The sequence below is a fragment of the Podarcis cretensis genome, assembly GCF_951804945.1.
Source record: "Podarcis cretensis genome assembly, chromosome: 13".
Classification (NCBI taxonomy): Eukaryota; Metazoa; Chordata; class Lepidosauria; order Squamata; family Lacertidae; genus Podarcis; species Podarcis cretensis.
In genome coordinates, this window is record NC_137182.1 from 54,354,563 (window position 1) to 54,380,113 (window position 25,551).

The window sequence follows — 25,551 nt, forward strand, 5'->3', positions numbered from 1 at the left end:
ACTCCCTGGAAAAGACCCTGATGTTGGGAAGAGATGGAGGGCAGAAGGAGAAGGGGACGACGGAGGACGAGATGGTGGGACAGTGTTCTCGAAGGGACCAGCATGAGTTTGACCAAACTGCGGGAGGCAGTGGAAGACAGGAGGGCCTGGCGTGCTCTGGTGAAGGAGGTCACGAAGAGGCGGACATGACTAAACGACTAAACTACAACAACAAAGACCTCAAAATTCCTGTTACAGATAGGTAGCCGTGTTGGTCTGCCATAGTCAAAACAAAAAAAATTCCTTCCAGTAGCACCTTAAAGACCAACTAAGTTAGTTCTTGGTATGAGCTTTCGTGTGCATGCACACTTCTTCAGAAGTGTATCTGAAGAAGTGTGCATGCACACGAAAGCTCATACCAAGAACTAACTTAGTTGGTCTTTAAGGTGCTACTGGAAGGATTTTTTTTTTTGTTTTTTCTCAAAATTCCTATCACACTTGCATCCCTTCTCCAGGGCCTCCCTCCATTTCCCCTATAGAGAGACCACCTCCCCACAGAGGCCCATTTGCCTCTTGCCCCCCCTCCCGCCGCGTCACAATCCCCCTCCCGGCTGCCAGGGCAACTGCATCACAAACCCCCTTTCCCCTCAGCCTCCCCGGCCGGCCATTAGCTCCTGCCGGCTGGACAGCTGCCCTGCCCTGTGCCCCTGGGCGTGGAGGCCGGTGGGGATGTGGGGCTCAGCCAGCCAGCTGCTGGCCCAGTCGCCTCTCCCATGGGGGAGTCCAGCTTCCACTGCCATCCGTCCCCCGAGGGATGCTGCCTGGAGCTCCACGAAACCATCGCCATCCTGGTCGCATTGATCGTCCTGGTCCATCTGGCACTGAAGCTGGCCGCAGCGGTGAGGGGGCCCTTGGCGTCCATTTGCGGGGAGGGGGGGCCTGAATCAGGCCCCTGAAGCGCTGGCGGGCAGGGGGACTGGAGGTCTTTGTGGAGCCAGAAATCTGGTGGTGCTGGGATGCTCTGTCCCTGAGAGGCAGCACTCTTCCCTACAAGCCGAAAGTACCTGCAGGGTTAGGCCCGTCGAGGCCAGCATCCTGTTCCATACCCTCCTGCATCTATCTGATGAAAATAAAGGTAAAGGTAAAGGTACCCCTGCCCGTACGGGCCAGTCTTGACAGACTCTGGGGTTGTGCGCCCATCTCACTTAAGAGGCCAGGGGCCAGCGCTGTCCGGAGACACTTCCGGGTCACGTGGCCAGCGTGACATCGCTGCTCTGGCCAGAGCCAGAGACGCACACGGAAACGCCGTTTACCTTCCCGCTGGTAAGCGGTCCCTATTTATCTACTTGCACCCGGGGGTGCTTTCGAACTGCTAGGTTGGCAGGCGCTGGGACCGAGCAGCGGGAGCGCACCCCGCCGCAGGGATTCGAACCGCCGACCTTTCGATCGGCAAGCCCTAGGCGCTGAGGCTTTAACCCACAGCGCCACCTGCGTCCCCCCTGATGAAAATAGGGACACCGTATTCCATTACGGAAAGGGACGCAGGTGGCGCTGTGGGTTAAACCACAGAGCCTGGGACTTAGAATCATAGAATCATAGAGTTGGAAGAGACCACAAGGGCCATCGAGTCCAACCCCCTGCCAATCAGAAGGACTTGCCAATCAGAAGGTCGGTGGTTCGAATCCCCGTGACAGGGTGAGCTCCCGTTGCTCGGTCCCTGCTCCTGGCAACCTAGCAGTTCAAAAGCACGTCAAAGTGCAAGTAGATAAATAGGTACCACTCCGGCGGGAAGGTAAACGGCGTTTCCGTGCACTGTTCTGGTTTGCCAGAAGCGGCTTAGTCCTGCTGGCCACATGACCCGGAAGCTGTACGCTGGCTCCCTCGGCCAGTAAAGCGAGATGAGCGCCGCAATCCCAGAGTCGGCCACGACTGGACCTAATGGTCAGGTGACCCTTTACCTTTTATTCCATTATTATTATTATTATTATTATTATTATTATTATTATTACAGCCATACCTCATGTTACGTTTGCTTCAGGCTGAGTGTTTTCAGAAAGGGTTATTTCCAGGTTTTGCCGCTTGCGCATGTGCAGACGCTCAAAATGACGTCATGCGCTGGCGAAAATGACTGGCAGAATCCGAGACCAGGGAGAAGAGTCGGTGAAAGAAGATTGGAAGAAATTTAAAGTTTATCTACAGAAACATTGTAAAATTAAGGAACGTTAGAAGGAGGCTAGAATGAAGTTATGTGGCTTTAGCAGAAATATTATAAAGGATTAAGTAAAAATAGATTGTTAATGGATGAAAGGAGGAAAGGTAAAGTTACATTATATTAAGATAAATTATAGGATAAAAATTGGGAAAGATGGAAAGGATTTGCTGAAATAGCTAACCGAACTAGAATACAAAAAAGGGAGGTGTGAGGAGGTCAAGGAAACAAGTAAATGAAAGATAAGTTATGGGAAGGTTTGTTGTGTTTTTTAATTGTTTCTATTTTTCTGTTTTTTATATATTTTTTTCTTTTCTATTCTCTTCTTTCTTTATTGTGATGTGTTATTAAGTTTTTGTTTAACTTGGAATTATCTCTTTCTCTTTTTGTAACATTTGAAACTTTAATAAATATTATTTAAAACAAAAACAAAAACAAAATGACGTCATGCGCATTCGCAGAAGTGGCGAATTGCAACCTGCGCATGCACAGATGTGGGTTGCGTTCTGCTCATGTTGTGAACGGGCCTCCAGAACGGAACCCATTCACAACCAGAGGTACCACTGTATTATTATTATCCCAGCCATCTGATAGCCATCTGGGCGGCTTCCTACATATATAAAAGCATAATAAAACATTTAAAAACTTACAGGGCTGCCTTCATACGTCTTCTAAAAGGTTGTACAGTCGTACCTCGGAAGTCAAACAGAATCCGCTCTGGAAGTCCGTTCGGCTTCCGAAACGTTCGGAAACCAAATCGCATCTTCTGATTGGCTGCAGGAAGCAGCTCCTGCAGCCAATTGGAAGCCCCGTAGGACATTCGGCTTCCAAAAGAACATTCGCATTTCTTGCTTCCCCTATTACATTTAAAACTCATAAGCAATATCTCTATTCTTTATCGAGTTTGTCACGTTTCGTATATTTCTCCTTACAAAACTTCTTGTCGTTACAATTGCTTCTCAAATAGTTTGTATACTTCTGCCAATCTTCTGTAAATCTCTGGTTTCAAATCCTTCCTGTCATTTTGTCCAATTCTGCATAGCCCATTAATTTCATCTGCCGTTCTTCTTTCACGACGAGTGATTTCTTATGGATTTCTAGAGTTTTCCCATTGAGCCAATACATATATGCATTGATCAGTGAGTCGCTCCATTTGTAGTCTTATTGTCTTTGCCTCCAGTGGCAGAGCTAGCTGCTCCTGAACCCGGCACATTGGGGCGGCGCGATCCACCCAGGGGGGATTTTGTCACCCGACTCTGGGATGGCACCCGGGTCAGGCCGCCCCAACCACACACCCCTTCGTACGCCCCTGCTCTCACCCCCTTCCAATTTCCCCGTAACATAACAAAACATTCATAAAATAATATTGGCTGTGGCCCCCACGGTTGGAGGCGCAATGCTTCTGAACACTGGAGGAGGGAGAGTTGTGTTCGAATCCTGATTTCGGGTTTCCTCCCCAAGCCACTTTGAGACCAGGATGCTGGACTAGAAGGCATCCCTTTTGGTCTGATCCTGTCCTGGTTAGATGCTCCAAACCCTGACAGTGTTTGAAAAGAATTGGCAATATGGGTCTGCATGGACCCGGCAGCTGGATTCAGGATATGGCAGCTGCCAGGCCAGGCCAGAGGCCTCAGCTGAGTCCCAGGGGCTACCAGCCGTCTGATGTGGCCCACTATAATCCTCCACCTTCCTCTTCTCCCTCCAGGCCTGCTATTATTTCTGCTGCCTGCTTGGGACACTGATTGGAACGATCTGCGCAAAGGGTGAGTTTATGCCTTTATGGGGACGTTTTATTCTCATTTATGAATGTTGTAAGAAAAAAAATCTGCTCAGAGATGCATTTTAAATTAAAGGACACATTCTACTCATGTAAAAACACACTGATTCCCGGACTGTCCGTGGGCCAGATTTAGAAGGTGATTGGGCCGGATCCGGTCCCTGGGCCTTAGTTTGCCTACCCATGGGATAGAGTGACCAGCAAATTCAAATTATAATTTACCGTGTTTTGATGTGTATAAGACGCCCCCCATATATACGACACACACTATTTTGGGGGACTCCAAATTAAGAAAACACCCCCTCAGCACTACCCATGTATAAGACGAGCCCCAATTTTAAACCTAATTTTTTGGTAAAAAAACCCCACTAGTCTTATTAAGAAAAAACATAGTCTTTGGTAAAAAAAACCAAAAACTTAGTTTTGTTATAAGAAAAAAAAACCCTGCTCCTTTTCCCTTATGGGGTCTCCAAGAGCCCGTATCGAGTCCTTAAGTGGGTTCCCTATCGGTAGGAGAAAATAACAGAGGCTAACCAGAGAATATTGAGAAACAAAGCAGCTAGTAAGTCTGATCTTTATTAAACTGTTGCAACAGGGTCTCCACTCTCCCCACGCAGGAGGCAGGAGGGACCCAGAATGATGGGGCGCAGGCCCTTATAGAGACTCTTGAAATTGCCCACCCTGTAGCCCAAAACATCATGCATACATCACAGAAGGAGGCGGTCTACAGCAGAAATCCTGTCTGCCAGGGTACCTGATAATGGTCCCTGATTGCTTTACCTGGGCAGCCTGGCCATTCTTTTGTGACAGTTAATACTTTAGTTCCTGCAGAGTCCAGGTCACAGGCTCACCCTATTCCTACAAATCACATCCTTAAGACAGGATTTGCAAGCAAAAAGACAATGGGAAGGTTTTCCCCATTTTCCTCCCTTACTGCAGAGGAATATTTGAGGTCATTGAGAGAGTCAAAATGGCTTCAGGACTGCTCTCCAGGTGGCGCTGTGGTATAAACCACAGAGCCTAGGACTTGCCAGTCAGAAGGTCGGCGGTTTGAATCCCCGTGACGGGGTGAGCTCCCGTTGCTCAGTCCCTGCTCCTGCCAACCTAGCAATTTGAAAGCACGTCAAAGTGCAAGTAGATAAATAGGTACCACTCTGGCCGGAAGGTAAACGGCGTTTCCATGCGCTGCTCTGGTTTGCCAGAAGCAGCTCAGTAATGCTGGCCACATGACCCAGAAGCTGTACGCCAGCTCCCTTAGCCAGTAAAGCGAGACGAGCGCCGCAACCCCAGAGTCAGCCACCACTGGACCCAACGGTCAGGGGTCCCTTTACCTTTACCTTTACTATCTCAGACACGTGGTTTATATACTTATGTATGTGTTTGCCTTGTACATTTGTGAACATTCAATTTATATTTGAGACCTTAGAATTCTTGCAACGTTAAATTTGTACACCAAACTTCATCCGTCAGGGCGGTTCACAACACAAAACTGCGATATCAAAACCACGAAATAATAAAAATACGAACAGAAACAAACCAATAATTCCCCCCCCCCCCAAAAAAAAACCATTTAAAAGGGCATGGAATGTCAGCCGGCCTGAGAGGAAAGTTTTTGCCTCGTGCCTAAAAATGTATAATGAAGGCATCAGGTGAGTCTCCCCTGTGAGAGCATTCCACAGGGACTCGAACCCACAACCCTGAATTTTAGAGTCTCTTGTTCTACCGACAGCCTTATCCCAGGCATGTAGATGTTGAATAGCAATGGGGATAAGATTAAACCCTGAGGAACCGCATACTTTCTTTCCGCAAACCTTTTGTTTGCTGCATTGGAACCAAATGGTCCTTTGGTTGCCATTTTGAAAGATGATATTCGCGGGCCTTAATATTACTGAAAAGTTTCCGCACTTGTCAGAAATTGATCTTTAAGTTCACTTTGGAACTCCCCGCCACTTGACCTTAGTCAGGAACCATCGCTGTACTCCTTTTAGCTGCAAAACATTTTTGATCAGACCGGTCTACGCAGACATCGAGAGGCTAAAAGTCCTCGATTTATTTATTTTAGCTACCATTGATTCTGGGATGCGGGTGGCGCTGTGGGTTAAACCACAGAGCCTAGGACCTGCTGATCATAAGGTCGGTGGTTCGAATCCCCGCCGGGGGGTGAGCTCCTGTTGCTCAGTCCCAGCTCCTGCCAACCTAGCAGTTCGAAAGCACCTCAAAGTGCAAGTAGATAAATAGGTACCGCTCCGGTGGGAAGGTAAACGGCGTTTCCGTGCACTGCTCTGGTTTGCCAGAAGCGGCTTAGTCCTGCTGTCCACATGACCCGGAAGCTGTACGCCGGCTCCCTTGGCCAGTAAAGCGAGATGAGCGCCGCAACCCCAGAGTCGGCCACGACTGGACCTCATGGTTACCTTGACTTTACCATTGATTCTAACCGTCTTTCGGATATCAGTTTTCTAACCGGTAATGTTAACGGTTTGCTCTGAGTTTTCGTAAAACGCTTCAACCATATGTCAGGAGTGCTCTGATGGTGTTTCCTGCTTGGCAGGGGGTTGGACTCGATGGCCCTTGTGGTCTCTTCCAACTCTATGATTCTATGATTCTATGAGGTTTGTCCGTTCTTAACAACAAAATGGCACATTAATTTGACTGTAGTAAAATACAGTTTGAAGAAGGGAGGCTGAGGCCGGTTCTGATAAAAAACAACAACAGCAAAACATCAGGAATGAAACTGATCATAAAGTACAGCTACTCGCAATGGAAATACATTGCTACATTCATAGAATCTTAAGAGTCAGAATGGGTTCCCAAGTGGTCATCTAGTCCAACCCCCTGAAGTGAGGAATCACAGGTGAAGAATCGCTACGAAGATAGCCAGAGGCGGTTTAAGAGCAGCAAATTTTGGCTGTACTGGGCACCCACCTGCAGGGGGCGCCACAACCGCGATGTAGATCGGAGGTCGAGGGGCGGGCGGTGCAAAATTTTAGTGTTGCACGGTTGCTGCTGAAATTTGAGAGCCCAAAGTCCGCTACTGAGATGGGCACCCCACCTCTGTTTAAAAACCTGCAACGAAGGATAGTCCAGCTTGTGAGGTCATAGGCCCATAGGTTTGTAGAATTGTAAGGGACCCATGGGGTCATCTAGTCCAGCCCCCTTTAATCCAGTCCAGCCCCCTTTAGCACACGAATCTCAGCTACAGAATTCCTGGCAGGCAATTGGCTACCCTCTGCTCAAAAAGCTCCAGTCAAGGAGAGTCAAAATAACCCTGATTCAACTACAGCGGAACCTTGGTTCTTGAACTTAATCCATCCCGGAAGTTCATTTGACTTCCGAAATGTTTGAAAACCAAGGCGCGGCTTCCGATTGGCGCAGGTGCCCCGGAAACAATAGCCGACAGCCACATCGGACGTTCGGCTTCCGAAAGATGTTTGGAAACCAGAGCATTCACTTCTGGGTTTTCGCTGTTCAGGAGCCAATTTGTTCGTCAACTAAGCCGTTTGAGAACCAAGGATCCACTGTATAGGACAGGGGTCAGCACACTATTTCAGCAGGGGGCCGGTCCACCATCCCACAGAGCTTGTGGGGGGCCGGACTATATTTTGGGGGAAAAATATGAACAAATTCCTATGCCCCACAAATAACCCAGAGATGCATTTTAGATAAAAAGCGCACATTCTACGCATGTAAAAACACGCTGGTTCCCGGACCGTCAGCAGGCCGGATTGAGAAGGCGATTGGGTCGGATCCGGGCCCCGGGCCTTAGTTTGCCTACCCATAGTATATGATAAACAAGCCCATTGAAACAGCTTGCCATTATTTGAATGCAACATTTTAAGAGAGTTAAATCTTTGCCGCTGCGGCCACTTTGCTTTCTCTTCCCAGAACCCGAGACGTCAAAGATGTGCGCCACCCCCAAGACGAGGAGAACCCAATCCCGGCGGCTGGCAGCGCAGTGGTCCGACCAGAACCTCCCTCGCCGGCGTCGGCGAGAAAGCTCTTCGCCACACCGCCGCTGCCTCCACTGCACCCTGGAGCCGCTGAAGGTCACCATGAACTTGCAGAACGAACCTTTTCCCTGCAGAGAGCACCAGCGCATTGGCCGGCGTCCCTGCCCTGATTACCTGCCGTGCCACGCTCTGCGGTGCTGCACCTGCGACTGCGACCCCCGGCAGCGCCCGCGCACGTCCTCAGCGCCTTCCCCTGTCACCCGCTGCCGAGACGTCGCCTGCGGCTCCTCCGACCCCATGCTGGCCTCGGGCAGCAGCAACGATCACCGGAACAGCATGGCGGTAAACCCCGATTACTTCTCGAGGTTGCCGGCAAGCGATAGCCAGTACCGCTCCGCGCCGGAGGCCGAATACCCCGGGACGACGGGGCGCAGGCCTACCAAAGTCTACATCTACCCGGTGCACCCCCAAACGCCGCCGGCGAGCCGGTCAGGCAGCCCGGAGAGAAGCTACCGGCGGCGAGGGACCATCGTGACCACGCCGGAAGAGCAGCCGGTCGAGTACGAGCCTCGGGAATCCTCCCGGCGGAAATCGCGCGCCGAACCGGAGCAGCTGCTCAACAGCCCGCTGTCGCCACCGGCGGCGCCCCGGTTACACAGCATCGGCGGTGGCCCTTTGCCAGGGATGACGCCGACGGAAACCCCCAGCGCCAAACCGCGGTATTCCTGGCCTGAGCCGGCTGCCGTCTCAGACTGGGTGTACCGCCCAGTGAAACAGTAGCAGGGGCCCCATCCGAAATGGGAACCCGCAAAAGAGGAGGACGAGGACCTGGCCGCCCCCGGCCTGAGTCACCTTTGGGTTGGGAAAGGAAATAAAAGGCAAAACCATCGACCGCACGTCCGTTCTGCGAAAGCGTTGTGTGTTGCGCAGCGATTCTGGTTTGCGTTTAGGCCTGGTTTGCATTTAGGTGCCCTGACAGGAGCAAGGCAGCAATGAATCACATGAAATTAGCTCTTAATTTGAAGAAACCGGATCTGGCTAGGGGTGCCAGGCCTAATGAGTACAGTGGCACCTCGGGTTACATACGCTTCAGGTTACACACTCCGCTAACCCAGAAATAGTACCTCAGGTTAAGAACTTTGCTTCAGGATGAGAACAGAAATCGTGCTCTGGCAGCGCTGCGGCAGCAGGAGGCCCCATTAGCTAAAGTGGTGCTTCAGGTTAAGAACAGTTTCAGGTTAAGTACAGACCTCTGGAACGAATTAAGTACTTAACCCGAGGTACCACTGTACAGTGGTATCCCTTATGGGGTATTCCAGAGCCCATATAGAGTCCTTAGGTAGGTTCTCCATTGGTAGGAGAAAATAACAGAGGCCAACCAGAGAATATTGAGAAGCAAAGCGGCTAGTAAGCCTGATCTTTATTAAAGTTGTTGCAACAGGGTGCTCCCCTCACACGCAGGAAAGGAGGAGGACCTTATATAGACATTTTAAATTGCCTTCCCTGGAGCTCAAGACCACCCCTCCATACATCACAGAAGGGGTGTAACCCAAGACCAGCCCCACAAACACCAGACCTACATCACAGAAAAGGCGGTCTACAACAGAAATCCGAGTGCCTTGTTTATCTCCTGTCTGCCAGGTTATCTGATAATGCCTTACCTGATTGCCTTTCCTGGTAGTCTGGCCATTCCTTTGAGATGGTGATTTCCCAATTCCTGAGACAATGGCAAGGTTCCCTCACCCCCTCCCTCCTTGCAGAGAAAACATTTGGTCAGTTTGGGAGTCAAAGTGGTTTCAGAGCGGTCTTCCTGTGCTGCTCCAGACATGTGGTCCACATATATATACAAGACCTTACATTTTTTATTACAATATATTTATGTATGTGTGTTTTCCTTGTGCAATGATCGACATTTGTTCGATTTTTGAGACCTTAAAATTCCTATAACACGGGAGAGGGTATATATCTCAGTACAGTGGTACCTTGGGTTATATACGCTTCAGGTTACAGACTCCACTAACCCAGAAATAATACCTCGAGTTAAGAACTTTGCTTTAGGATGAGAACAGAAATCGCGTGGTGGCGGCAGCAGGAGGCCCCATTAGCTAAAGTGGTGCTTCAGGTTAAGAACAGTTTCAGGTTAAGAACAGACCTCCGGAATGGATCAAGTACTTAACCCGAGGTACCACTGTATGTGGGTTTTGAGTGGGGAAAGGTTTAAAGTACAGTAATACCGTACATTGGTTTTTGAAAGTCTTCGTTGACAAACGTTTCGGTTTTCAAACGCCGTATACCTGGAAGTAAATACTTCCAGTTCCGAAGGTGCCTCGGAAGTCGAACGGCTTCCGCCGAGTGTATATGTTATTTTTCTCAATTTTCTCTATTAAATTTGCAGACCGCCCTTTGCGCCTCGGTTTCTGAACGTTTTGGAACTCAAACGGTCTTCTGGAACAGATTATGTTAGGAAACCAAGGTACTACTGTAATACTGCTGCAGTTACTAGGAAGTTTCAGGCTTCAAGCAGCGAAGTAACTTCACCTGGGAATGCAGGTATCTGCATCCATGTTGTTGAGTCGTTTAGTCGTGTCCGCTTCTTCGTGACCCCCTGGACCAGAGCACGCCAGGCCCTCCTGTCTTCCACTGCCTCCCGCAGTTTGGTCAAACTCATGCTGGTAGCTTCCAGAACACTGTCCCACCATCTCGTCCTCTGTCGTCCCCTTCTTCTTGCGCCCTCCATCTTTCCCAACATCCGGGTCTTTTCCAGGGAGTCTTCTCTTCTCATGAGAAGGCCAAAGTCTTGGAGCCTCAGCTTCAGGATCTGTCCTTCCAGTGAGCACTCAGGGCTGATTTCCTTCAGAATGGAGAGGTTTGATCTTCTTGCAGTCCATGGGACTCTCAAGAGTCTCCTCCAGCACCAGAATTCAAAAGCATCCATTCTTCGGAGATCAGCCTTCTTGATGGTCCAGCTCTCACTTCCATACATCGCTACTGGGAAAACCTCACCTGGGGAAACCTCACCCGGGAAAGCAGGTATTTGTATCCATAGAATCACAGAATTGCAGAGTTGGAAAGGACGCCCAAGGGCCAGAAATCACAAAGCAGGCATTTTGGAAACCCACATTAAAAACTACAACTGCAGCTGGATGGGGCCAAGAGAGAAAAATACACGTCCCAGGGCTGTTAGGACTGCACTGAATTAGCCCTGGATGTAGAAAATAGAGCCAAGACTTCGCTCCTCCCCCACGAAAATGTCTTGTTTCGGACAAACCTACCCCAGGTGCCTTGGAGGACCTTTTGAGAGCGCTTTAAAAAGAAAAAAGGGGGGGGGGGAGACTACGTTTCCCAGCATGCTTTGGGACACGCCTGGAGTCAGTGGGGAGAAACTACATTTCCCAGGGTGCTTAGGAGCTGAGATTCCCTGGCTGTGGGCGCGCCCTCCGCTTGGGCAGGTAAGTTGCAGGTGAGCGGGCTTCCTGGATTTCCTCGGCGGAGCAGGTAGAAGCCGGAGGGGGAGAGGGAGGGAAGGGGAGGAGAGGAAAAGAAAAGGAGGAAGGAGGAAGGGAGAGAGAGGAAGGAGGGAGGGAGGGACAGGGGTCGTTGCAACTGCCTTTTACCTGTGCGATGGTCTCCATCGCGCGCCCAGGTGCGCCGGCAGAGCCATTCCCCGCCCTTGCGCATCCAGATCCGAGATATTTGCAGCGGAGTCTGGCCCCCGAGGGCGAGCAAACCCACCTGAGCCGGCCCTCGGCTAGCTGCCACCCACCCACCTACCTACCTATTCACCTACCTGCCTGCCTTTTGGCTGGCAATGAGCCCAGGGGTGGCCCCGCCCGCCAGCACCCTCCACCTGCGTCTCACCAGACGCGGAAAAGCAAATTTCCCCTCTCTCTCCTCCATCACTGCCCAAAACGATCCGTGGGAATTGTAGCTTAACCAGGTGCTGCGAATTGTAGTTTTACCCCGGCCACAGTTCCGAGCAGCCTGGATAAAGCGCAGCTCCCGGGGTTCTTTTTCTTGACAAAGTAATCGAAACGTTTTGCGTGATGTCGAAACAGGAGGAAGAGGTTCAGTTGGAAGCCGGGCCAGAAAATAACAAAGAAGTCTACTAGTCGGTACCAATCAGGTATAGAAAAATCGGGAATTGTGGGTAGGAATATCTAAATTAATGATTCTTCTTAGTCTGGGTTAAAAACAAAAGAGGAATGTCAATGGGTAAAATTGATGGGAACTGCAGCCAGGCAGGTTATAGAGAGTAATTGGAAAAAATGCAGAGGAGCTAGGGGTGAACCAACGGAGGAAAAAAATGAATAATATTGTAATTTTAGAATATCTAACTGTGAAGATACACAGAATGAAGGGGTTTAAGGTCAGCGAGAAAGAGGAGGATCGATTTGAGAAGATATTGGAATTATTTGGGTAGGTTTGAACAATGTGGGGCAATTAAAATGTTAAAAGTTAAATAAACCTTGTGGAGGGAGGAGTGTTAACGTATATAAAATTGTACATATGGTTGATTTGAATATGTTATTTTTGATTATGTATACCCAATGTATCGACGCAGGTAGCGCTGTGGGTTAAACCACAGAGCCTAGAACTTGCCAATCAGAAGGTCGGCGGTTCGAATCCCCGCAATAGGGTGAGCTCCCGTTGTTCGGTCCCAGCTTCTGCCAACCTAGCAGTTCGAAAGCACAAAGTACAAGTAGATAAATAGGTACCGCTCTGGCGGGAAGGTAAACGGCATTTCCGTGCGCTGGTTCACCAGAAGCGGCTTAGTCCTGCTGGCCACATGACCCGGAAGCTGTATGCCGGCTCCCTCAGCCAATAAAGCGAGATGAGCACCGCAACCCCAGAGTCGGTCATGACTGGACCTAATGGTCAGGGGTCCCTTTACCTTTACCTTTACCCAATGTATCAGCCGCCTGGGAGAGGTTTCAATGTTTGTGTTTGGTTATTGGTTAAAAAATAAAAATTTTAAACATTAAAAAACAACTAGTCTGTACCAATCAAAGTCAAATGTTGGTGGGGTTTTGCCAGCTGTGAATTTATTTCTTAATATTCGTCAGAAACAGCCACCACAGTGAGTCTCCCAGTGAGTAGGGATCAGAACCCGGGTCTCTCTCCCAGGTCCTAGTCCAACACTCTAACCACTACACAGCACTGCCCACTTTTTGCAGCGTTCGCATGCTTTAAATAAACCTAGAATGAACTGGGGGCCTTTCTGCCTCCCCCCCCCCCCGCCAGTCTCAATGGGAGCGCTGGCTGCAGAAGCCGGATCCTACCTCCTTATCAAGTCGTTTTTCTCTTCCAATGAAGGTCGTGAGAAGATCATCCCCCCTTTTCTCTCTCTCCCTCTCCCTCTCTCTGTTCTTCCTGCTGGAAAGTTGGGGGATGGCATCCCTTTTCGGGGACCCCCCCAACCCTAAGCCGGCCCCTGCCAAGCCTCTCACAGACCTGGATTTCCGTTCCGGGGCACGCATCGAAGAGATCAACCAGCTCATCCAAGAATACGAGGCCAGGGACCCAGGCGTCCGGGATGCCCCGGAACTGCACCGTGCAAAGGATAAAGTTTTCTCCCTGCTGGGTGAGTGGACCCTGGAAAGGGGGAAGGTGTTTGGGAAAGGGGGACAGAGGGAGACGGTCAACCTGGGAAGGGAGCCCATGTAGGAAAACTCTGATCCTAAACTTCCGCTGCCTTGTGGGATATTTTCGTGAGAAGAAAGGACTCAGGGGTAAACCCTACACAAATAATAATAATAATAATAATAATAATAATATATTTATACTCCACCCGTCTGGCTGGGTTTCTCCACCCACTCTGAGCAGCTCCCAACAGAACATTAATACAGTGGTATCTCGGGTTAAGTACTTACTTCGTTCCGGAGGTCCGTTCTTAACCTGAAACTGTTCTTAACCTGAAGCACCACTTTAGCTAATGGGGCCTCCCGCTGCTCATCCTGAAGCAAAGTTCTTAACCCGAGGTACTATTTCTGGGTTAGCGGAGTCTGTAACCTGAAGCGTATGTAACCTGAAGTGTCTGTAACCCGGGGTACCACTGTAATAGTAATAAAAAAGGGATAAAACATAAAACATTAAAAATGTTCTTGATCCATACTGCCTTCAGATGTCTTCTAAAAGTCAGGTAGCTGTTTATTTCCTTGACATCTGGTGGGAGGGTGTTCCACAGGGCGGGCGCCACCACCGAGAAGGCCCTCTGGCTGGTTCCCTGTAACCTCACTTCTCGCAGTGAGGGAACCGCCAGAAGGCCGTCAAAGCTGGATCTCAGTGAACAATGGGGGTGGAGGCGCTCCTTCAGGTCTACTGGGCCTTTGAGGCCGTTTAGGGCTTTCAAGGTCAGCACCAACACTTTGAATTGTGCTCGAAAACGTACTGGGAGCCAATGGAGGTCTTTCAGAACTGGTGTTATGTGGTCTCCCAGTCCCCAGTCCAGCTGCTGCATTCTGGATTAGTTGTAGTTTCCGGGTCACCTTCAAAGGCAGCCCCACGTAGAGCGCATTGCAGTAGTCCAAGCGGGAGATAACCAGAGCATGCACCACTCCGGCCAGATACTCTGTGGGCAGGGAGGGTCTCATTCTGCGCACCAGATGGAGCTGATAGTGGAGCGGAGTCCCTGGGATGGTTGGATGAGGCCTTGTATGTCTCCTTCCGGCAACTCCTGCAGCCAGGTTGGTGCCAAACATCTTGCTCTGCTTTCCTTTGGACCATATCAGCGAGACTGAGAGGGGGTTCTTGTCGTTTGGGCAGGCCTGTCCCCCCCCCCCCACTGTCTAGACTTGTGCCCCAGGGAAGTCACTTCGGAGCTGCTAACAAAGCAGTTTGACTTCACCCCCAGAGATGCACCCCATTGTCAGTTTGACTTCACCCCCAGAAGCGCACTCCATTGTCAGTTTGACTCCCCCCCAGAGGTGCACTCCATTGTCAGTTTGACTCCCCCCCCAGAGGTGCACTCCATTGTTGGTTTGACTCCCCCCCTCCGAGGTGCACTCCATTGTCGGTTTGACTTCACCCTCAGAGGCACACTCCATTGTCAGTTGGACTTCACCCTCAGAGGCACACTCCATTGTCAGTTGGACTTCACCCCCAGAGGTGCACTCCATTGTTGGTTTGACTCCCCCCGGAGGTGCACTCCATTGTCAGTTTTACTTCACCCCCAGAGGTGCACTCCATTAACTTCACCCCCAGAGGCGCATTCCATTGTCCGTTTGACTTCACCCCCGGAGGCACACTCCATTGTCAGTTTGACTCCCCCCCAGAGGCGCACTCCATTGCTAGTTTGACTTCACCCCTGGAGGCACACTCCATTGTCTCTCAAGGCAGACAGATGCCAACAGCAACAGCTGACCAGAACCTCCTTGGGCACTATCCGTGGGGGTCTTTCCAGGCAGAGAGGGAATCATTTTCTAAGGGAGGGCTGGGTGAACCAGGCCCCCCAAAATGAAGGGGGTCAAACAGGGGTCTCAAGTCTCCTATTTCTTTTTTCCTCCCGCCAGGTCAGGTCCAGAAATCCGAGGGGAAACTTCCTCCCATCAACCGCTACTTGATCCTGTCCGGCGGAGCCCAGCGGGGCACCGTCCATGTCGATCCTGGCACCCTGTGCCCTCTTTCCGCTGGGGGCGACTATGACGCCGATTTCACCCTCCTGGTGCCCGTTCTGAGCGCGGCTGGGGTCCCCGTCACCTTGGACATGAAGCAGAGCCCCCCGGGCCATGCACAGATCAGCCTACAGCCCTTCGGCCCCGAGACGCTGACCCGCTGGTCGGACTGCTGCTCGGGCGACGAGGCCCACCTGTCGGCCGAGCTGGTTTGCGACTGGCTCTCACGCTCCTTCCCTGCCGACACGGACATCCGGGTCGAGCGGCGTGGCTCTGTCACCTCCCTGATCGTCCGCGTCGGCCTTCGCCGCGTCCTCTACGACGTCCTCCCGGTTGTGGCCTTCAAGGGCTGGCCGGAAGTTGCCCAGTCGTGGCTGGCGCAAGCCCATTTCTGGGACGGCAAGTTAAAGGACGAAGAAGCGGCTGGCAGCTTTTACCTCATACCGTCCGCGTCCTTTGGCGCCTGGCGCCTGGCCTTTTCGGCCAGTGAGCTGCACCTCCGCCGGATCCTGCCCCCGCCCCTTCTCCGCGCTCTCCAGGCCGCCATGGCCATGCTGGGCTGCGACTTGCGCGGAGGCCTAGGGCCCTACCACCTCTTCACCTTGGCGCTGTGGTCGTGCGAGCGGCTGCCGTCCAGCTACCTCGGCCGGGACGAGAACGCGGCGCACGCCTTGCTGGGTCTCTTGGACGACCTCTCCGCCGGCTTGGCGCACCGGCGCCTCCCCAGCTACTTCCTGCCGCAGTGGAACCTTCTGGAAGGGCTCGCTTGGCCGGCCCTTGAGGGCCTGGCCCGGGAGGTCGCCTGGGTGAGGGCCGACCCATGCCGGTTCCTCCGGCGAGCCGTGGAGGGCGCCAAGGAAGCCAAACGGTTGGCCAAGGCCTTCAGGGAGCGGGTTGCGTCCCCCGCGGCGCCGTGACACCTTCCACGGAACGGGCACTTTGGCTTCAGGTAGAAAAATGGTGCCAACGATGGCCGCCTTCGCCCATTGGTGAAGCAATCATGGCTTCCCCACAAAGCAGCCTTTCTCAACCTGTGGGTCCCCAGAGGTTGTTGGACTATGACTCCCATCATCCCTAGCTAGCAAGGCCAGAGCTCAGGGATGATGGGAGTTGTAGTCCACAGGGGACCCACAGGCTGTGAACCGCTGCCCCAAAGGATTCTGGGAGCTGTCCGTTATTAACGGTGTTGAGGGTTCAGAGGGGACCCCCATTCCCCTCATAGAGCTACAAATGCCAGAGGGGTTCAACAAACCGTCTCCCTTCTTTGGGAATCGTAGCTCTGGGGTGGGAATACAGGGGTCTCGAAGTAACTCTTGAAAACCCGTAACCAGTGCTTTTTTCTTAAAAAAAAAAAATGTTTAGGGGTCCCCTCCTTTTGACTCCAGAAAACCACCATTTTATCGTTCAAATCGGGGAAAATAAATACAGTAAAGGGACAAAAGGCTGCCATCAGAGGACAGCAATGGAACTGGCGGTTCACCGTGCTGGAGAAGAAACTGTTTTTTTCTTTAAAAATAGTTTCTTCTCCCATTATATTCACAAAATGTTTAGGGGTATGCTTACCCCCAGAAAAAAGCACTGTCCGTAACAAACTTCAGCTCACAGGAATTCCCAAAACCACGGCAGTTTCAATGTGGCCAAGGAGAGGTTCCTGAATTCTCTTTCCATAGCCTCATTGCACCATACCTTTAATACAGGATCATACCTCTTTAAACAGCCATGGCTCCCCCGCTGAACAATCCCGGGAACTATAGTATGCTAAATTTGCTGAGTGTTGTCTGAAGATTCCTCCCTAATTCCTTTCGGATGTTTAACCATCAATACCTCTTCCGGGGAACTCCGGGACTTATACAGCGGTGCCTCGCAAGATGAAAAGAATCCGTTCCGCCAGTCTCTTCGTCTTGCGGTTTTTTCGTCTTGCGAAGCAAGCCCATTAGCGGCTTAGCGGATTAGCACTATTAGCACCTTAGCGGCTTAGCGGATCAGCTGATAAGCGGCTTAGCGGATCCGCTGATAAGCGGCTTAGCGGATCAGCTGATTAGCGGCTTAGTGGCTTAGCGGATCAGCTGATAAGCGGTTTAGCAGTTTAGCGGATCAGCTGATAAGCGGCTTAGCGGCTTAGAAAAAGGGGGGGGGAGGAAAAAAACCCCGCAGGAACTCGCAAGACATTTTCGTCTTGCGAAGCAAGCCCATAGGAAATTCGTTTTGCGAAGCACCTCCAAAACGGAAAACCCTTTCGTCTAGCGAGGCATTCGTCTTGTGGGGCACCACTGTAACTCTGTGATGGGAATACAGGGGTCTCTTACAACACTTGGACCCCTTAACAAACTACAACTCCCAGGATTCTTGTTGGAGGTGGTCGGAGCCAGGACGGTTAAAGCGGTATAAGAGAGCTTGGAAGACAACGGCACAGACGGGGCCCTATACGAAACTGGGAAGCTGAATTATTGCACCCTCTCCTTTCCCCTTTCCCCACATCTGTGGGGCCCTAAACTACAACTCCCACACCCTCCCAGCCCTGGCAAGCACGCCCAGTGGCCGGGGATGATGGGAGCCGTATGCCTGGTGTGCTAAGGGTCCCACAGATTAAGAGGAAGGGTGCAAACCATTGCAATGGGGGGCAGGAAAGGGGGACGCAAATCTAATGGGGCAGAGCCATAGGATCGGGGAGACGGGACTTTGCACCGCACAACCTTCAATTGTGCCTTAAACCAATGTCAAAAAGTGATGCAATGTGCCTGGGGCGCTCCTCTAGCTTTTGGGTATGCAACTTCAGGCTGCTGTTCTACCGGTGTAGCGTCTTGCCAAAGAGAAAGGTCACTGGGTGACTCAGTGGGACTGTCTAAAAAAATTTTAGACAGATTTTTAGACGGATTTCTTATATGGGATGGGAGGGAATGCTGCCATTGGACTGTTAATGCCCCCCGACCGCTACCTAAGCACTTAAAAATTTAACAAATCAACTCCTGTTTCTTTGGGGCTGGGTAAAGCCTTGGGTTGGAGACCCTAACCATTGATGATTTCCATCAAACAGCCTCCCTGCCCCACAACCTGGCGACCTCTGGGTGTGCTTTGGACTACAATTCCCATCAGCCTCCGCTGGCGCAGGAGGCTAGTGCTGGTGGCTTATGGGAACCATAGTCCAAAACAGATTGATTTGCACCCAGCTGGCGAAGGCTACCCTATAACTCTCATAATCGCTGACCGTTGGGCATGCTGGTCAAGGCAGGTGCGAGTTAGGAGCTCAGGAATCACGTCGCTATCCTTGCGGCAATCGCATTTTTGAAGAAGGGTCGTTTGCAGATTTTCAATTTATTAGTTAGGTTTACTAACTCCAGGAAATCTACTCTTGAGTAAAACAACTGAACCCTGTTTAACGGAAATGCCAAACACGGGTATTTGTAGGCCAAACCTTTCGGTCAGATTTGGTGCCGACATCTTGAAATTGTAGACCTAAAATCGATATTGAAGGACGAGAATAAGATTTTTCGTAAAAAGTGGAATGCGCTTCGTAGGCCTTTGGAGAAATTGTGTCTTATATTCGGCGGCGATCTTTGTACGCGAGGTGAATAATATGCAATAAAGGACGACTAACTTTGCCGTTTGAGCAGGGCAAAAGAGGCTGGTCTGTGTCGGGTAGAAATGGCTATATCAGCTTCCGCCAACCTGTTTGGCACTACAATTCCCACCATCTCCACCAAGCCAGATGGGAGTTGTAGACCTGTAGCCTTATTAGACTTTACCGATTGGTTGGGTGAGCGTTGCTCTTGGATGGGGGGAAGGAAGTCAAATGACACCGAGGTTTGGTTCAGAGAAAGAGTTTATTCTGCTCTCCGGATAGCAGAAGGCACTTATGTGGTCAGCTCATAGCAAGAGCGGTTACACACAGCTTATATACCCTTTCTGGTCCCCTTGCCCCCTCCCCAGGAATCCAGCCACGTCAGCTTATACACGTAAATTGACATCCATGACCATAAACAGATGTTCCTGTTCCGGTACTCTTGACCATAAAAGGGTGTTCCTGTACAGTGGTGTCTCGCAAGACGAAAAGAATCCGTTCCGCGAGTCTCTTCGTCTTGCGGTTTGTTCGTCTTGCGAAGCAAGCCCATTAGCGGATTAGCGCTATTAGCGGATTAGCGGATCAGCTGTTAAGCGGCTTAGCGGATCAGCTGATAAGCGGCTTAGTGGCTTGGGGAAAAGGGGGGGGGAACCCTGCAGGAACTCGCAAGACATTTTTGTCTTGCGAAGCAAGCCCATAGGAAATTCGTTTTGCGAAGCACCTCCAAAACGGAAAACCCTTTCGTCTAGCGGGTTTTCCGTCTTGCGAGGCATTCGTCTTGCGGGGCGCCACTGTATTCCTTATCTTGGGTGTTATGGAAAAATCTAGGTGTGAGGCTGCTCAGTCCCCCAGCTGGTTGAGCGGAGCCTGCGGGTCCCTGCGGAATAAAGGAAGGAGTCCAGCCACCAACCGGAGCAAATAGCTGTAGACCAAAGTTTATTGCGCAGTAGGTTCAAAGAGCAAATTTTGAACCCTGAGGACGGGGTGACAAAGACTTTTAAAACTTTCCCACCACATCCCAGAATACAGTTCGAAGGGGAGGGGTTAACCTTGGCAAACATGTCCAGACAAGTCTTTGGTACAAGATTAGCGTAAGCAGACATGGCAGGGCAAGACTCAGGTATAAGATGAGCATAGACAAATATGTCTTAAGTAAAGGTAAAGGTAAAGGTACCCCTGCCCATACGGGCCAGTCTTGACAGACTCTGGGGTTGTGCGCCCATCTCACTTAAGAGGCCAGGGGCCAGCGCTGTCCGGAGACACTTCCGGGTCACGTGGCCAGCGTGACATCGCTGCTCTGGCGAGCCAGAGCCGCACACGGAAACGCCGTTTACCTTCCCGCTGGTAAGCGGTCCCTATTTATCTACTTGCACCCGGAGGTGCTTTCGAACTGCTAGGTTGGCAGGCGCTGGGACCGAGCAGCGGGAGCGCACCCCGCCGCAGGGATTCGAACCGCCGACCTTTCGATCGGCAAGTCCTGGGCGCTGAGGCTTTAACCCACAGCGCCACCTGCGTCCCACATGTCTTAAGTACCCACCACCCAAAAGTACAATAGAAGTTCCTTTGCATGTCTGGAGCCTGAGGCGAGTCAGGGGATGAGATTTGGCTTCCTTTGGCTAACAATCAGCCCAGCAATTTTCCCCTCTGAGAACTTGCCGGAGTCCTTTTGCCAGGGGAAAATAGCTTTGGAATGGGGGGAACTGGGAAAGGAGATGATTTTATATCATTTTTAAAGTTAGGTGACTTCCCTGAGCTGTCAAGTTGGAAGGATATATTCAGGCATAATATTTGTAATATTTAACTTTAAAGATGTCACGGACTGATGAAGGAGAGAGCTTTGTTTATACAGCTGGGTTCCTGTTATACATTTGCTCAAGAGCTCAAGTTAATGGTTTTTAGCTAATGCACCCTTGGAGAAGGAAAAATGGGGATTTGGGGGCCCATTTCAGACTGCCTGCACAGTCAGATTTTGGGGTTTGGGAAACCCATTCCTTCAGACCCAAACAGCTGGAGGACTCCAGGTTGACTTCCTTTTTTATTTTTATTTTTGGACAACCAAGTCTTCAATATACACAGAGGCGTTTGAACTTTCTGCTCTTCGCCCTACCGAATCCTTGATTTTAAAAAAGAGGGGTTGCCAACTGACCGTGGCTGTGACTGCTCCTGTGCTTTCGGCAGCAGTCCAATGGGGAGATATGAGCAGCTAATGTTTTCTCTGGATGAGAAAAAGGGTGTGATTGCTGGGCTAACCCGTGCGGATCCCACTGCACAGTAACAGTTGCTAGCTGGAAAGTTGGCCGTCCTGAGCCAAAAAACCCCTGCTCCTCTCTCTCCTCCGGATCATTCCACACCAAATCACCTGTTGCCGTGTGCTTTTTTTAAATTAAATAATCATTAAACTTAATTTTTAAAATATATTCAGGCTCAGTGAGACCTTAAACCTGTACAAAAAATAATAATAAATTGTAAAAAAACACACTTCAAAATCAATTTATTTTATAACCACAAAAAACACCCTCCTTATTTTTAAAACATAACAAGTACACGGTTAGCCCATTCTACAAAAAAAAAACACCTATGATACATGTGATAGTTGTGGTTTGCACGCTATGGCTTATCCGAACCTACCCGAAATAAAATGACAAAAATTTGCTTTGAATGGTCAGTGACCCTTTTCTGCTGCACTTAATACTATTTGTATACCTTATTTTGAAAGAGACCACAATTAGCTTTATTTTGATACCCAAATAAGCCCAAATGGTTGAAAAATAAGCAAAACAGGGGTTTGCCCCCTAAACTGATGCAGAAATTGGAGTTAGCCTAAATCGCCCGAAAATCAGAATTAAAAAAAAATTCTCCGGCACCCGATTTTGGACCAAAAAATCTTTAAAAATTAATTTGAGGTTATCTCATCTGCACATAATTTTTTTTGAATAAAATCTGAGTTGTGAGAGCATGGCTGAGTATTAAAATCAGCTGATTTGGCGTAGAATGACCCCCCTCCACATTTTCAGCTCCAGGTAACTGAAAACAGCTGCATGCACACACTGCAACCCCCTAGGACAGATTTTCCCCAACCTGGCCCCCTCCAAGTGTTCTGGCATGCTGGCAGGCGCTCATGGGAGTTGTAGTCCAGCGCCCAGGTCCTTGTTGTAGAAGGCTGCCCTTAGCATCCAATGAGGGTTAACTGGTTTGCTGGTGTGCCTGCAGAGGGCGCCAGAGGATTGCTTTTATAAACCCATTTTTTTCCAACCAGCCTTGTGAAAAATCAAATTATTGTTGCAAGGAGGGCAGTGGTGGAGTGGAGATAAGAGCTGCCTAATAATAATAATAATAATAATAATAATAATAATAATAATTTTTATTTATACCCCGGCCAGAGCCGGGCTCAGGGAAGCTAACACCAGTAAAATTACAGTAAAAACATGTTGTTGTTGTTGTTGTTGTTTAGTCGTTTAGTCGTGTCCGCCTCTTCGTGACCCTCTGGACCTGAGCACGCCAGGCCCTCCTGTCTTCCACTGCCTCCCGCAGTTTGGTCAAACTCATGCTGGTAGCTTCGAGAACACTGTCCCACCATCTTGTCCTTACCCACCTAGCAGTTCGAAAGCACGTCAAAGTGCAAGTAGATGAATAGGTACCGCTCCAGCGGGAAGGTAAACGGCATTTCCGTGCGCTGCTCTGGTTTGCCAGAAGCGGCTGAGTCCTGCTGGCCACATGACCCGGAAGCTGTACCCCGGCTCCCTCGGCCAGTAAAGCGAGATGAGCGCCGCAACCCCAGAGTCGGCCACGACTGGACCTAATGGTCAGGGGGTCCCTTTACCTTTTTTTTATATACATAAGACCTTAATTTATTTATTTCAGGGTGCAGTTTGTCCCTCCCCAGGGGAGAATCTGCTGCAGGCGAAAATTCCCCCTCCTGCAAAGTCTTCCCTCTCCTCGCCCTCCCCGGCTGCAAAACGTGGGTGAGAGAGAGGGGGTGTTGTAGGCCCGCTTCGCTCGCCCTTCTGGCCTTGCCTCCGTCTTCCGGGCGACTCTCAAATCCCTCATGTCAGCGCTAATCTTTAAAGCCCCCTTTCTGGCACACTTCCCGAAAAGAAGAGAGAGTTTTGACCCTGGGAGGCCGATGGAAATCCGGGCGAGCCGAGATGTCCTGGCTTTCGGAAGAGGGAAAAGTGGGAAATTAAAACACAACAACCAATTGCGGCTTAATGGGGCTGGTTATGAAATTGACTGGGGCCAGACAGATGGCGGGGGAGGCAAAGGGATTCCTTATTAAGCCAGGAAAAAGAGGACAGAAGATTTGCATGTGCCGATGGCTTTGGCTGTTTGTTTCTCGCTAGGATTTAAGAACAGAGCCGGCCGGATCAGGCCAAAGGAGACCGATCGAGTCCTGCATTCTGTTTTCACAGGGGTCAACCGGATTTAACCACCCCTCATGGGAAACCTGCAAACACAGGAGCCCTCTCACCTCCTGTGGCTTTGGGCGACTGGTATCCAGTGTTGCTTTTGTATTTGAGGTTGAATCCTGACAAGACAGAAGTACTGTTTTGGGGGGACAGGGGGCGGGCAAGTGTGGGGGACTCCCTGGTCCTGAATGGGGCAACTGTGCCCCTCAAGGACCAGGTGTGCAGCCTGGGAGTCATTCTGGACTCACCGCTGTCCATGGAGGCGCAGGTCAGTTCTGTGCCCAGGGCAGCTGTTTACCAGCTCCATCTGGTACGCAGGATGAGACCCTCCTTGCCTGTGGACTGTATCACCAGAGTGGCGCATGCTCTGGTTATCTCCCGCTTGGACTACTGCCATGCGCTCTACGTGGGGCTACCTTTGAAGGTGACCCGGAAACTACAACTAATCCAGAATGCGACAGCCAGACTGGTGACTGGGGGCGGCCGCCGAGACCACATAACACTGGTCCTGAAAGACCTACATTGGCTCCCAGTACGTTTCCGAGCACAATTCCAAGTGTTGGTGCTGACCTTGAAAGCCCTAAACGGCCTCAAAGGCCCAGTAGACCTGAAGGAGCGTCTCCACCCCCATCATTCTGTCCAGACGCTGAGGTCCAGCTCCGAGGGCCTTCTGGCAGTTCCCTCCCTTGCGAGAAGCAAAGCTACAGGGAACAACAGCAACAACTTATTATTTATACCCCGCCCATCTGGCTGGGTTTTACGGATCAATGGCCTCGTTCGATAGTAAAATTCATGTTAAATTGCTGTTTTAAGGGTTGTTTTTAAAAGTCTGGAGCGGATTAATCCATTTTGCATTACTTTCTATGGAAAAGCGTGCCTTGGTTTTGGAACGCTTTGGTTTTGGAATGGATTAAGTTTGAGAACCAAGGTGCCACTGTATATTATATCACTATATATGCACTCTACAATTCCACACACGCTTGTCTAGTATCTAGGTACACAACTGTTATTATCTAAATACCTTCATGGTTTATTTATAAACTCCTATGCTTTGGGACGCAGGTGGCGCTGTGGGTTAAAGCCTCAGCGCCTAGGACTTGCCAATCGAAAGGTCGGCGGTTCGAATCCCTGCGGCAGGGTGCGCTCCCGTCGTTCGGTCCCAGCGCCTGCCAACCTAGCAGTTCGAAAGCACCCCCGGGTGCAAGTAGATAAATAGGGACCGCTTACCAGCGGGAAGGTAAACGGCGTTTCCGTGTGCGGCTCTGGCTCGCCAGAGCAGCGATGTCACGCTGGCCACGTGACCCGGAAGTGTCTCCGGACAGCGCTGGCCCCCGGCCTCTTGAGTGAGATGGGCGCACAACCCCAGAGTCTGTCAAGACTGGCCCGTACGGGCAGGGGTACCTTTACCTTTACCTTTATGCTTTTTATAAATATGTTCCAAATATCGTTCTACTTGTCCATACAAAGTCTATGTCTGTAAGCAATCCATTCACAAATTGAAAGTTTTGTCATGTATTCAGTCCATTGACTAACAGGTGTATCTTTCCAGTGCATCAGTCTTTTGGCATGAAAAATCCATTTACAGTGTCCAATTGTCAAATTCTATATAGAAGGCATGTAATTCAAAAGAATATTTTCCTTTGAAAAATTTAACTTTTTTCTGCACAGTCATGTTTATACAATCCAATACTTTCCCCCAAAACTTAGTAAGCCTAGGACACTGTAAAAAAAAACGTGTTTCAAATAAGCATTATCCTTATTCCTGTCTCCACCCCCCTGCAGTGCAGCGCAGTCCTTTCCTACATAAACGTAAGAGTCCAATAATTCCAAATAACATTTTCTGTTGTATATTCTAGTTTAAGATCCATAGGCACCTTTGCTTCAGAAACTAAAACACCAAACAATTCAAAGGCACACGGCTCGCCGCAAAGCACCCTGGGACTTGTAATTTTGTTAAGGGCGCCGGGAATTCTAGTTCGGTGCGGTGGGGAACTATAATTCCCAGGATTTTCAGGAGCAAGTTGCTCGCTTTTAAACTGCACGATGGCACGATTGGCGCTTGCA

At 50.3% G+C, this 25,551-nt stretch overlaps 2 protein-coding genes across 2 annotated transcripts in view; both read left to right on the forward strand.

The window, feature by feature from the left end:
- The first annotated feature begins 623 nt into the window (after window positions 1–623).
- On the forward strand, window positions 624–8,808 carry LOC307202243 (uncharacterized protein). The gene is made up of 3 exons (XM_079952089.1): window positions 624–878; window positions 3,894–3,951; window positions 7,848–8,808. The coding sequence occupies exons 1-3, from the start codon at window positions 753–755 to the stop codon at window positions 8,690–8,692; spliced, it is 1,029 nt and encodes a 342-aa protein (XP_079808215.1). The 5' UTR covers window positions 624–752; the 3' UTR covers window positions 8,693–8,808.
- A 2,548-nt stretch (window positions 8,809–11,356) lies between these two features.
- The window catches only part of TMEM102 (transmembrane protein 102), an 84,148-nt gene continuing 69,953 nt past the window's right edge, over window positions 11,357–25,551 (forward strand). The window contains exons 1-5 of the mRNA XM_079952014.1: window positions 11,357–11,361; window positions 12,238–12,328; window positions 13,294–13,493; window positions 15,421–17,571; window positions 19,660–19,892. Of these exons, the coding sequence (XP_079808140.1) occupies window positions 12,264–12,328; window positions 13,294–13,493; window positions 15,421–16,439 (1,284 nt within the window). The 5' untranslated portion in view covers window positions 11,357–11,361; window positions 12,238–12,263 and the 3' untranslated portion in view covers window positions 16,440–17,571; window positions 19,660–19,892. The remainder of the gene's footprint in view (window positions 11,362–12,237; window positions 12,329–13,293; window positions 13,494–15,420; window positions 17,572–19,659; window positions 19,893–25,551) is intronic.

What these genes read in the sequence shown, in the direction of transcription:
- LOC307202243 (XM_079952089.1), top strand. Translation starts at nt 753, where the DNA reads ATGGGGGAGTCCAGCTTCCACTGCCATCCGTCCCCCGAGGGATGCTGC. An exon ending in CACTGAAGCTGGCCGCAGCG is followed by an intron (nt 879 to 3,893) that starts GTGAGGGGGCCC and finishes TTCTCCCTCCAG; the next exon opens with GCCTGCTATTATTTCTGCTG. An exon ending in TGGAACGATCTGCGCAAAGG is followed by an intron (nt 3,952 to 7,847) that starts GTGAGTTTATGC and finishes TTCTCTTCCCAG; the next exon opens with AACCCGAGACGTCAAAGATG.